The sequence below is a fragment of the Mya arenaria genome, chromosome 12 (genome assembly GCF_026914265.1).
Source record: "Mya arenaria isolate MELC-2E11 chromosome 12, ASM2691426v1".
In the NCBI taxonomy this organism is placed as follows: domain Eukaryota; kingdom Metazoa; phylum Mollusca; class Bivalvia; order Myida; family Myidae; genus Mya; species Mya arenaria.
In genome coordinates this window covers 30,817,837-30,832,024 of record NC_069133.1, presented here as the reverse complement: position 1 = coordinate 30,832,024, position 14,188 = coordinate 30,817,837, and the positions used below count along the sequence as shown (strand labels likewise).

Here is a 14,188-nt window from a genome sequence, read left to right as displayed (position 1 = left end):
TCTGTTTTTTTATTGTTATTTATTGTTTTAAAATCATTTAAGGTACCAACTTCAAACTTTATAAACTTATACACAGTAAATTGCGATTTTTTTGTGACGAGTTATATAAATCCAACCTAATTATTGTAAGAGTTATTGCTCTTTGTATCTTTTTAAACAAATACATATTTGTCATGCGTTTTTAAAAGAAATGGACATATAATAGTTCCACCTATGGTGTAAGGAAGGGCAGACAGGCACCATCCAGTATGTAGTCCGATCAATTACTTTTGAACCCTTTGTCCAATCATGACCAAATTTGGTCAAAATGTGTATGTATGTGTTTGATAATTAGCATAAGTGCTGTAGTTACCCGAGAGTTATTTCTCTTTAATTATAGAAATTACCTAAAATTGCTCTTGTACTATAAATACCTTTTTAAGCATTTCATGATTTGTCAAATCATCACAAAATTTGGTGAGAATGTGAATGGGCATAATACATCAGAGAAGCCATATCCCTGTTATTGCCCTTTAATTATCAACATGTACAATTTAATGTAAACATAAACATCTTTGTACTGGCTTGAACGTGAGCTACATAATCAAGGTTGGGTCCAGTGCTCTTGTTTGCAGCTTTCATAGCTACTCGGCAATATTCATTGAGCATATTCGGCTTGGTTTGGAGGTGTGTCAGAATTAAGTCCATCATCTTGTCAGGAAAATGGCTGCTTCATAAGAAATTTTAAAGTAAATTTAAATTTGAAGACTGATATGGTTGTAATAAAGTATTAATGTAACGCAGATTTTTTTTAATTTCTTACGACCACAAATCATTCATCTTTTTAGAAAAGGCATTCTTATTTTTTTCATGTTTTCACATAATTCAGGACAGATGGAGAATGTGAATTAATACTTTTGTATTCCATTCTTTATTCTACACATGTATAGCAGACAACGCGAAATCTTCTTTTTTTTTCACAGTACATTGCGACAGGTAAACACTGAAAGTTTACCTGTCGCACCAAATTTTTACCTGTCGCAATGCTACACACAGTATTCAGTTTTGTAATTCCCCATTATAACAGGTTTAGATCTTCTTGGTTAGATGTGTCCTATTATTATAAATTACAAAAAAGAAACTAAACATCAGGTAAAAATCAAAGCGCGAGGCGCTGAAAGACTACCTGCGGGCAAATATGTGAGAGTTGCAAATTTTATTTCAACTATAGGAATGGGTGAAGAGCACATAAATAAAATTGAAAAATGTGCCGACAGCGCTCATGCCCATACTGGGCGAAGAAACAAACATATCTATATCTTTATGGCGTCTTGTGTCATTTTGTTTTTGTAAATGTCACTTCAATCGTCGTAATCCCCCATCCCCATGTATTAATGTGCTTTGATTAGATAGCATACGTTAGACAAATTTTATGAACTTACAATACGTTAGACAAATTTTATGAACTTACACATTTTTATTCTTTAAGGAAAATGATTTTATTTTTACGAGCAACTTTAGCAATAATACCTTTTAAAATGCAGAGCTTATCAGATGGTCGTTTTCCCGCGGTGAGGACAAACATGTGGTCAGTAAATGTATGTAGAAACTTTGTTTAGAATATAGGTCAGTTAATGAAGTTGAAACTATTTTTAGATTATCGGAACTAGTCTGTTTTTATGAATGAGAATAGGATTGTGCTTTTTAAAGTTTATTGATAAATTGAATGTTATTTATGTTTAATGTAAGTACCTGTGTACAAACAGTACTAGTGCTGTTATGAATGCTTCGTACTCTTTGGATGTTAAACAGGTTTAATCCGAACTACTTTGCTTCACCAAACGTATGCATGACTCACTGTCGTATCAGGGCATGTGTGCTTATATAAATTGAAAGCCTAATGTCTAAAACTATGCTAAGAATACACCGGAACGAAGCTTTTATGCAAAAATGAAAACATCTCATTAGAAATATAAACGCCTAAAATCATAGAATGAATAGTATCTTGTTATTGTGTAGCAGGTAAATTACAATGTATAGTATTTGAAGCATTAACAATGCGAAACCTGAGATACAACTATTTTAACACTTAGACAATAATTATATTTGTTTCTTATCTCATAAAAATCACCATTACAAATAAGCATGCTTCAGGGTCACGTCAGGTTTAAATAACAAATCCTGCAGGCGATGGGACACTTGCGGTCGGTAATAATTTCTGAAACATCATGGGCCAAACTAGAGTGAATATCAATATCTTCCTACCAGAGCCTCAATTATCTTGACCCTCATTAATCTGATAAATATAACCATCTAAAAATAGTAATATTCTGCTAAAAATAAAACGCCGGGATACATAATTACAGCGCGGAAATAGCCGAACAAGCAAAAACTCATACTCGGACTGCAACACGACCATTCCATTTGTATGGTTTCGACGTCATTCTGCTAAACATAGAGTGCATTGAGACAAAAAAATGGGTTAAAACAACATGAATAGAAGTAGTTCTTTGGAGTTTGTGGTCTTAAGACTACCTGTGCGCATGCACAGATAGTCTAAAAATCAATATTTCGGATCTTAAGTCATAGTTTTTTTCCTCCATTGCTTCCCAAAAAATCATATCAGGTTCATCTGCCCATGGAGCAGCTAGATCTTACTCTTTTAATTCATCTTTAAATTAAAGATACAGTACGGTTATAAAATATAATGAATTGTACTACAAGTCAAACTCAGACACAACATTTATGCAAAATCGAAAGTAGAGTTCTTGTTATTGGCAATGTTAAACAGAGGGGAAAGAGTGTCAGCACGGTATTAAGTATTCGAGTACAAGCTGAAATTGGAACCTTACGTGTTTTTTCGACTTTTAAGGAAAGCGGGGTTAACAAATAGTGATACACGGATTAACACGCTGAATAATCATGATATAATAATTAAAAATAACATTTATTAAGCAACTGGAAGTAATTTAATTTTCCGAAAATTAAACGGTGCTGACTGTAATTTTTCACCGGATATTGTGACCGACTAAAACAAAAGTTTCATCGGTCAAAATGGAAATATACCGGACAAATGTCAATGTGCACCATTAATGCCAATAATGGTTTAACAAATATGTTGTGTAACATACGTCTAACAGCAAAAACGTGATAGTTTAGAATAATGATAGTTTAGGTTGAACTTAGCAATTGTTAAGGCTGTATTATATGAACCAAAATCAAATTTTAACAATCATTTACAACATTAAATAAACATTAGACACTTTATTTATACTGAAAATAAGTGATTTGTACAATAACTTATGTAAATACACTGTTTCTATCAGTGTGTTAAATTCAAAATAGGATAAAAATGAAATAGGCCCTCGCCATTTTTTTTTTAAAAGTGCCAGAGAAACTAAATTATAATTTTTTGGTATAGCTGGAAATTTAAATGTTATAATTGACAATTCTTTAAATGCACATTTACTGATTTAAAGGCTACACTTTCTGAATATTAACAAGTAATCTGTACTCAAACAAGCAGAAAAAGAACTATGATAAACCATATCTAGATCAGAAATAATACAGTTCTTCAGTCTGGAGTTGTACCAATCTATTAAGTTTCCATTTCATAACATTTGTAAACATTAAGTACAGTGTCTTGGCCACGTTGCTAGCTATGCTCCCAAGTTAATGTGTTACTTACAGGTTGGGACATCATATCTGCCATGTGACATATTCATCGTCAGTACCTACAAGGAGCTGGCTGCAGGCGGCCATATATATGACAATGTTGCTGGTGAGTTACCTCATTCCTATATATTTACATTTTCATAGTCTTTGTTTTAGAGAAAATTGACTTTTTAAGCTTGATTATTCGAAGAGTAAGGAAACTTGACTACTCACCCCGGCGTCAGCGTCGGGATCTACATTGGCGTTCAGTTAAATTTTTGGGGCAAGTTGGCATTTTCACTTAAAACTCCCAATACCCTTCATTCAATTCACTTATGACCTCACACAGCTGTTCAGGACCATCACACAATGAGGTTACATAAAATCCTAAGTACAAATTATGGCCCCTGATTGACTTACATGTATAAACTTAGGACAAAAGTTTTAGGGCACATTAAGTCAGATTAAAGTTTTAAAGTTAAATTTTTAGGGCAAGTTGGCTTTATTACTAATAACTTCTTCATCCTCATTCAAATAACTTAATACTTCACACAGTTGTTTACGGCCATCACACAATTAGGTAACATAACACCACTTCATCTAAAATACAAATTACAAATTGTGGTCCTTGATCAATTGAAAAAGTTATGTTTAAGTTTTTGGGCAGCTTTGGGAAACTCAGATTTCAAAGTGTTCATTTAACCCTTAAGCCGCTATATATATGATATACTGATAATCTATCACTGCTGGATTAATTGAGTTAAAACAATAGCTGGATACCCTAGTTACAAGAATGTGTGTAAATCCTTTATTATGTGTGCTAGACACATTAAAGTTATATGCAAACGCATTCTCAATGTTTGAACTTTTCAATGATAGTTCTCATTTGGCGACTTGATAAAAATTTGCACCTGTACAGGTAAGATTAGTGTAATCAAGGTAAGAAAATAATAACAAATACCGTATTGTACTATGTATAGGACGTTAGCATAGATAGGACGCAGGCAAAAAATTGGTGGAAAAAAAACCCCGGGTAAAAACCCTTAATATATAAGATAGGACGCAGTGAAAAAATGTCAAAATCGGAGCCGAAAAAGTTAAGTTGGTTAAGTATTTATAACATATACAAAGGTAAAAACAAAAAAAAAAATATTGTATATAAGCACTGATATAAGGCATATTTCGATAACTGTCTTGTGTATTTCGATAATTATCGTCGTATATCGGTAATTTAGGGTATTTCGGTAAGTCCAGTATCCGCCATATTTGTTTTGACGACTTAATTTTTTAGAATCGTGAAAATGGCAAAGGTCATTATAAACCATGCGATATTAAATTTTATAGCAAACTGATATGTACTTCGTTGTTTATTTCAAGTAAATTTATACATTAGATACGCAAGAAAAGTAACAGTAGCACAGATAATAATACAGTTTTATTCTGTCAACCTGATGACGCTTTTCTTCAATTCGCCTTCTTCGTCTTCTGACAGTGTATCGTAAAGAACAATGATATAAGTCTTATAGTATGCGTGAATGTTCTCAAAATGTCAACACCCTCAGATACGTATTAAAACACGTGGTAAATTGGGAACAAACAACCATACGGTATTACCATCGCAATAGTTCATTCTATTGATGTTTTTCTAATGACAGACAGCAAGTGTTTTTCACACCTTCGCACATTTGAAAAGATTTGATAGTGACAATAATGCTACTTTGCGGTATGCACATTCCTTTATTATTATTTTAAAACAGTAACATACAACAAAATGTTTTGTAAAATATCGAAACGTTAAAATCGTGAACAACGTTATATTGATATTTACCTCATATCCTGATTTTCCATTGCCGTTATAACTCGATCCAGTTAAAGCGCTGACTCACATCGAGTGTTTGTGAGTAGCGTCCCTTTTGTAAAAAAGTAAACACTCTTGTTTTGCTTTCAGTTTATTTCCCAATAAATCATTTTAAAGTAAACATTCAATATATTTCTGCAAGTGTTAACTTGGGTGATTTTACCTACGTCAGTTGTTCTCTTCGGTGGACACTGAGTATCAGTACTTACCATTACCGCGTTCGTCTCCGGTCCTACATTTTCGGCCTGAAATGGACTTGTGAAAAACGGATAAAATCCTAATCGCATAGAAAGGACGCAGGCAATTTTTAAGACGATAATCTGGGGTAAAAAAGTGTGTCCTATGCATAATATAATACGGTACACTATTCACATTTATTTTTCACCAAAATGGTTAAAATTACAGTAATTAAATAATGTATAACAGTACAGAACAACATTTTGGTAAAAATGCATTAGTAACTGTATGAAATTACAGGAAAACTAATTACAGGTGAGCTAAGAAATCTGGCTGAAATTTCATGTATAACAAAAATCACTCCATTCAGTTTTTTAGGAGTTCTAATAGATTCAAATGCTATTTTACAAGTATAAAACAAGCTAATTACATAAATAAATAAATATTTACATCAATAAATAAATAAATAATGTAAGACAAATGGCATATTATATCCTCAATACTTCCAATATGTACAAACCCAGTTATACACAGTTCTCCTGTTCAGATTTCCATTCACAGTCACACCTAGTCACACACCTTTTACATTTGTTATTGACAAAGTCAAAACAGTTTTTAGCTCTACTGGCCAAAAGCCAGAAGAGCTTATGCGATGGTAATGTGCACGTAGTATGTGCGTCCATGCGTCTGTAAACAATTCCTTGTTAACACAATACAGCCTTCAGTTTTGATTGTATCTTGATGAAACTTGTGCAGTATCTACATATCCATTAGAGCTCGGTTCCTTTTGAAAACCAGCCAGATCCACCCATGCATGCCTAGATTATGGGTCTTGATAGTATAAAAAAATCAGTGCGTCTGTAAACAATTCCTTGTTAACACGATACAGCCTTCAGTTTTGATTGTATCTTGATGAAACTTGTACAGCATCTACATATCCATTAGAGCTTGGTTCCTTTCGAAAACCAGCCAGATCCGCCAATGCATGCCTAGATTATGGGCCCTGATAGTATAAAAAATCAGTGCGCCTGTAAACAATTCCTTGTTAACATGATACAGCCTTTAGTTCTGATAGTATCTTGATAAAACTTGTACAGTATCTAGATATCCATTAGAGGTTGGTTCCTTTCGAAAACCAGCAAGATCCGCCTATGCATGCCTAGATTATGGGCCTTGAAAGTATAAAAAAATGCTATTGTGTAAACAATTGCTTGTGAACATGATACAGTCTTCAGTTTTGATTGTACCTCGATGAAACTTGTACAGTATTCAGATATCAATAAGAGGTTGGTTCCTTTTGAAAACCAGCCAGATCCGCCCATGCATGCATAGATTATGGGCCTTGATAGTATAAAAAATCAGTGCGTCTGTAAACAATTCTTTGTTAGCATGATACAGCCTTCAGTTTTAATTATATCTTGATGAAACTTGTACAGTATCTACATATCCATTAGAGCTCGGTTCCGTTCGAAAACCAGCCAGATCCACCCATGCATGCCTAGATTATGGGCCTTGAAATGATAAGATTATGGGCCTTGATAGTATAAAAAAAAATGCTTGCGAACATGATATGATACAGTCTTCAGTTTTGAATGTATGTTGTATGAAACTTGTACAGTATTCAGATATCCATAAGAGGTTGGTTCTTTTCGAAAACAGTGATGTTGACCACACAAACTCAGCCAGTAGAGCATAGGCCCTTTTGGGCCTCTTGTTGTAATCCTGAACAGAATGATAAACTTGAAAGCAGCGTGAATGGCACAATGCCACTTTACAGTCAGGGCACCAGAAAGATGTCTATTGCCGCTTGAATCCAACCCTGTTCTCCACCTTGTCATTACAAGCGACACAGTCTCTAAAGGGCCTGACTCTCTTTGCCCCAGCCTTAGCAGGGATGAAATCTGAGAAGTGTCTTCCAGTCAATCTTGAAGGCTTCGCATCAAGGACAGGGCGCCCGCGTCTGACCAATTGTCCTTTGGGACAACACCCTTCTTCGATCAATGATTCGAGGACTGACTGGCGGAAACTCTCATGGTCCTTCTTTGGCTGGTTTGTTGTGAACTTCTCAAAAAGTCTGTATGAATTCACCAAACAAATGTTCATAATATGGAAAAAGAGTTTACGCCACCACTTCTTTTTTTGCGGGCAGTTGTACTGGTTGTACTGATCGAGCAAATCTACCCCACCCATGTGCTTACAGTACTCAACAATACATGTGGGCTTCTTCATGTGCTCACGAGTCCCATACTTGGTCTTCCACAACACACTCATTTGTGGGGGATGAATGTTTGTCAGCATAGTGACATCTTGTTTCTCGTGGAATCTCAATGCTGTAGTGGCCCCATTCTTGCGGTAGACGCACTCTTTCTCAGCAAGCTTACGCTTTTGCTTGACAGCTTTCGGTACACCGCGTCTGTTTACCCGTAATGTTCCACAAGAGTAGGTGGCATGTGCCTCAAGTTCATCAAACAGTGTTGAAGATGTGTAGAAATTATCCATATACACATGATGGCCATGACCTGAAGTTCCACACCTGGCCCTCAGGCCAAGCACATATTGTGAAGTGATTGTAAGGCAATCGGGGTCTATACCTAATGCTTCACAATAATTGGTGTTAGACTCATTCTGTTTCCTGGCCTATACATCAAAGCCTAGGCAGTTACCACTGCTGGCTTCACAAAGCTGGAAGAGCTTGATTCCAAACTTGACAGATTTAGCTGGGTTGTACACATTGATTTTTAGTCGGCCCTTCCATGGACACGTCCCTTCATCAAAATTCAGGTTCTGCTCAGGGGAGTAGACGTTGGAAAACCTTGCCACAAACAATGGCCGGATTCGGGACAGAAAAACATGGAAATTGCTGAGAATGGCCATGAATCTGAAAACATATAATGAAGAAACATTTGTACAAAATAAATTGTATAAAAATATGGCTTGTTTATATACTGGCAGTAACTATACTACCAATAACCAATTGCTGTTTATTGTTGAGAGTACAGTCATACCTGGTTGAACAGTCACCTGCTTTAAATGGCCACCTGCCTTAACGGGCCACTCCAAATTCCCCCGTACGTTTTTACTATATAATGTACGTGCATTAAGCGGCCAACTGCCTAACGCGGCCACGTCCACTAATTTTTGTCCCCATGAAGCCATATAATCACTAATTAGCGGCCACTAATCCCTTGTCACTGACACCTCCGCTGATAAGTTTTTCCAACACACAGCTTTAATTGCGTATAGAAGTTTACGGAAAAGAACGACGGCCTCGGTATAGAAGTTTACGGAAAAGAAGGTATATGTGGTGTCAGTGTGTTTTATTTATGCTATGCATCAACATTTATTTAATGTACGGACTACTTTAAAAAGTGAACTCAAAAATGTGTATGTACATGTAGTTGTGTAGACTGATATGTGGTGTGTTTTGTTTATGCCTTGTATCAAAATTTATCATATGTATTTTATTTATAAATTTGAAATAAAGTTATCTTATCTATACAAATGTATTTGTATTTGACCTTCTTCAATAATATTGATACAGATGTAATTGATTAAGGTGTGAGGTGGTGGTCAAGATACATTATCCATCTCTGAATAAAGCTAATGTGGCGGAAATGTCAAACCTGGATTAAGTGGCCACCTGTCTTAAGTAGCCACTTTGATCATTTCCCAAGAGTGGCCACTTAATACAGGTTTGACGGTTACTTTTTTTGTAAGAATTGTTGACAAAACACAAGTATTTATCAATAATTATATGCATTTATATGGGTAAAGGTACCCACAAAAAATAGCATAATTTTTTTTAATTATTATTCTTATTATTTACTGGGCATGGTCTTGCTGAAGAATGGTGTCTCAGTAGACATGTCCGTGCTCCAATACGTCCCAATGTCTGGTTTGTAGACAAGGCCCATACATATGATGAGACCTAAAAAGACCTTCATCTCGTCAACTGTCACAGCAACCCACTTCCGCATTCTGCTGTGAGGCTTCAAGTTTTTGGCGGCCTCCATCATTGCTAGCCGGTTATCAGGGTACTGGTTGGTTTCTACAGTCACTTTACGAATAAATTCATCAATAAATAAATGAAAAATGTCAATAGGCTCTGTAGAATCCATGTCGACGAGTAATCTCGATTTCCCAGTGAAGGGGGCAATTTCTGGAACGCCGTTGTCACATGTCCATCCAAGTTCAAGGTCGGCCTCAAGTTCTGCGTCATTTTGTGGTGCAATCAAAGGCAACTCAACGCTCACGCCAAGGTTTCTCTCATAGTCTTCTCGTTCAAATCCTTCGAACTTGCCATCACTATCATCCGAGGAATCCATGAAATCCGGATTTATATCGTACACTTGAGAATCAGACAAATCGGAATCAGCCATTTTGAAAATTATTTATGCATAAAAAATGACCCAGTTCTGGTATGCATAATTAAATTACTATTGTAAAATTTGCTTTGACAGTTTTACATATGCATATATCAGGGCCGCAACAACATTTATTGAGGTCAATTTACACATTAAACCAGCGTTAAAATATGTTATTTACGATGTAAACAAGGTCAGTTTGAAGGACGCTGTATAACAACAATTGTTGCAAGCAGCGTTACGAGATCACTATTGGAAAATGACTTATGACGCGATGAGCGGCTTCAGGGTTAATGGCCTTCATGCAGTACACATACACTCTTCGCGAAACTACCACTTTCCTTGGTCACTCTGTTTGTTTCGCTCAAAGTGGAACTCCAAGTTGTATGCTTTGCCACTACCTTGCTATTATTGAAAATTAATAATTACATTTGCAATTATTTCGTTTATAAAAATCAATCATTTTCATATTCGTTAGCTTTTCTTTGTAGAAAAGAAAGAAGACATATTCAATAAAACAATACATCTATATCCAGGGCTTCTAAAACTTTGGAACCTCAACCGGTCCGGACCCGGCGACAACACCCCCCCCCCCCCCCCCCCCCCAAACAAAAAAGAAATACCTGTTCAATAGTCCGATTTTTACAGAAATGTCATACATTTTTGCGACGTTTTTTCTGTCAATATTTTTTGCGATGTGGCAATTCGTAAGAGGGCTCTAGAGCCAGCATAGCCGATTCGGATAGTCATTGATACAAGTTTAATTCAAATGAGATTCTCATCGAGTTCTGCGGCGTTTCTAACAAGAAAGACTGCGATCGTAATTAACTGTGGCTGTCGGGAGGCGGTCAGACGAAAAAAGTGAAACCGTTATGATTTATTTGCTTAATGCTTCTTAAGTGGGTCAACATTCAACTGATAATCTTGAATAATAGTACATATCTAGATTTATAATCGGGGCAACAAGCTTAAAGTGTGATATCGACAACGATTTTTTCATTACTGCGAATAAATATGACGTAAGCGGCGGACTCAGCCGTCAGACTATGTAGTTAATCAATCGTATTGCTGTTAATATCCTATATATTATTACGTTAATTAATTCGGTATTTTAATGCTTTCACAGATTAACAATGACATGCATTTATCTTTAAAGCCGTTTTAACCAGCAATGGTTCTTTATAACAATTTAAAATTAACCGTTTTGTAATCAACAAACGGATATCATGTAATGATCGACGACGACATAGCATATTGCCATGTGAAAATATGGACCGATTTTAACACTTAATCAGGAAAGCTGCAAGCAGATAATTAACACATAGTTTGTTTAATTCAAGGGGGAGGACGTAATTTGATTTCTGGCAAACATTAAGTGAGAAAAATGTTTCATGGCAAACAAAATGGCGTTTTTTTATTGACAAGTGCCGATTCTGGGACCATTTTTTGCCTTGTAAGTTGACCTTTTGTTATAATTTTGAAAAATGAATGCGCCCAGTGTGTGGGAAAAAGCATATTCTTTAATCGGCATCTTAGTTTGGTATCATAACTTTAAAGATAAAAAAGTTATTGAATAGATTGTGGCTCTGGAGGCAATGTTTACAAATAAAAGTGTTGAATTTATCCTCATTTTTTCGTATTTTCTCGGCAAATATGGCATATCTCTGCATGTTGTAACCATACTTTTATTTATATATTCCTATCTTCCAAATGTCATGGTTATTACTTGATTGTACACGTTTCCTGGCCGATTTTTTTGTACATTAACCCCCTATTTTGTATAGTGCAAGCACATTAGCCCCATTTTGGTGACAACGCAAACAACTTTCTGCATCATTTCAGTGTCTCCAACTGTTCATGATGTGCTGTAAATTTATCAACATACCTTTGACTAACTACAATTTGATGTGTTTATTCTACAATAACGTACCTAGATGATCATTCAAAACATTGTTTTGATGATATCCGTAACGATTAATACATAAATTAGGAAACGTAATACCTACCATCATCTTCACGACAAAAGAACGTCAACACTTTTATCAAACAAATACACTATCATTTTCTGTTTTACTTATAGAAACGGATATATAGACACATATTTATTGTACTGTCACGCTTTCATCAAATACGTGTATCTTAAATTGCTTCCGCGGATAATTTCCATGATAGTACCCCTGTGAGCCCAGAAGTTGTTAACACTTAAGAAAGGAATACAGATATTTTTTTTGTAATGGTAAACATAATCGTTTGAATTTGAAATTGTATGATTTAAAATATTATCACCTCCTTACAGACTTTTTTTATTTTGTGTATTATGTACAGGTTGTTCTTGCAAGTTTTACATCGGTGTACAACCTCGATCCTATATTACTTTTGCAATTTTAAAGGTATCAGTTATATATAGTTTCAAACCAAAAAAACTTTCCATTACAAACAGTAAGAAAAATTATGTAAATAGCTGATCGCATGTACTATCCAAATTTTGTGGTTTCCCGTATTTGAGTGTTCAAAACTGAAGTGAAATAGTGAAGTTCATTTTTTGTAGCAAAGAATATTGTGTTTAAAAAATATTTAAACCATTACTTCTTAATAAATAAATGGAAATTATTAGTATGAAACGCAATCTAGTATTTCTGGCAATGTGGAAGTCACGTGATGTGTCAATTTTCGTAGTGACGTATTGTGTGCTAAATTTAGACTATTTTTGGCATGTTTGTTATTGCGCAAAATGTGGTCAGGATGTTTGTCCCAGTAATTACTCAGACGGGTCGAATATTGGTCATCTGGGATCAAAAACTAGGTCACAGAGCCCAAATATGGAAAAACCTTGTTAACATTCTAGAGGTAACATTTTCAGCCCAAATATCCTGGAAAATTGTCTGAAAGGTTGTTTCAATGATTACTAGCTCAAGTTCGAATATGGGTCATCTGGGGTCAAAAACTAGGTCACAGAGCCCAGATATTGAAAAACCTTGTTAACACTCTAGAGGTAACATTTTCAGCCCAAATATCCTGGAAATATGTCAGAAGGTTGTTTCGTTTATTTCTAGCTCAAGTTCGAATATGGGTTATCTGGGGTCAAAAACTAGGTAACAGAGCCTAAATATGTAAAAACCTAAGTCGAAGAGCCCAAATGGGAAAAACCTTGTTAACACTCTAGACGTAACATTTTCAGCCCAAATATCCTGGAAATTGGTCAAAAAGGTTGTTTCGTTGATTTCTAGCTGATGGGTCTTCTGGGGTACAAAAACTAAGTCACAGAGCCCAAATATAGAAAATCCTTGTTAACACTCTAGAGGTAACATTTTCAGCCCAAATATCCTGGCAATTTGTCAGAAAGATTGTTTTGATAATTGTTAAGTTAACTTTGAATATGGGTCATCTGGGGTCAAAAACTAGGTCACAGAGCCCAAATATGGAAAAACCTTGTTAACACAACAGTTTAGACCGTTTTACATGGCCCTCTTGATTATAGTTTATGAAAATAAACTTGGTACTGAATGTTGTTTGTATTCAAGTAGATGAGTTTCAGGCTAGAAAAGATAAATGTCCAACGTGCAAAATAAGATGCCTCTAATAAAGAACTGCATGACAAGCCTTACTTGACAATGATTTGGTACCTTTAAGTCCTTGCTTGGAAGTGCAGATCCCGCATATCTAAAGAAGCTTTCTCTCAACTCTAGTGACCGACTGAGCCTCAGATGACATCAATTTTGCTTGGCTGTACACAATCCTACTGTTACCACACTCCCGGCACATGATGAACGCCTTGACCTAAGCTGAAACATCATTTAAAAAGATGAACATAAAATATAATTGAAAAATAAAACTATAAGCTGTATATTCCTTTATAGATAGTTGCACAAAAAGTTTCTATATAATATCTTAAACAGAAATAAAGTTTTAGCAAATCTATCATTACAGTTTTTGGACATGTAAGTGCCAGATTATTGTCCATAACCATTTCAGTTATGTATAACTTCTGGCAGTATCTAATTGAAATATATCTTTTATAAGGACCAAGAATAAAGTTTCTGCAAAATGGTGATGCTCAATTGTTGTTGTTGTTTTTTTCAGTTGAACTCTATAAATATACATGCACACAAAGCCAGGTCAAGACCACTTTAAACATTATTATGCCTCAAGTTTGAGC

The 14,188-nt window shown here is 35.3% G+C and overlaps 1 protein-coding gene across 3 annotated transcripts in view; it reads left to right on the top strand.

Annotated features, from left to right (window-relative positions):
* LOC128211648 (ubiquitin carboxyl-terminal hydrolase 40-like) overlaps window positions 1–14,188 on the top strand; it is a 220,656-nt gene that overhangs the window by 84,244 nt on the left and 122,224 nt on the right. For all 3 annotated transcript variants that reach the window (XM_052916646.1, XM_052916645.1, XM_052916647.1), the window contains one exon: window positions 3,670–3,760. In XM_052916646.1, the coding sequence (XP_052772606.1) occupies window positions 3,670–3,760 (91 nt within the window). The remainder of the gene's footprint in view (window positions 1–3,669; window positions 3,761–14,188) is intronic.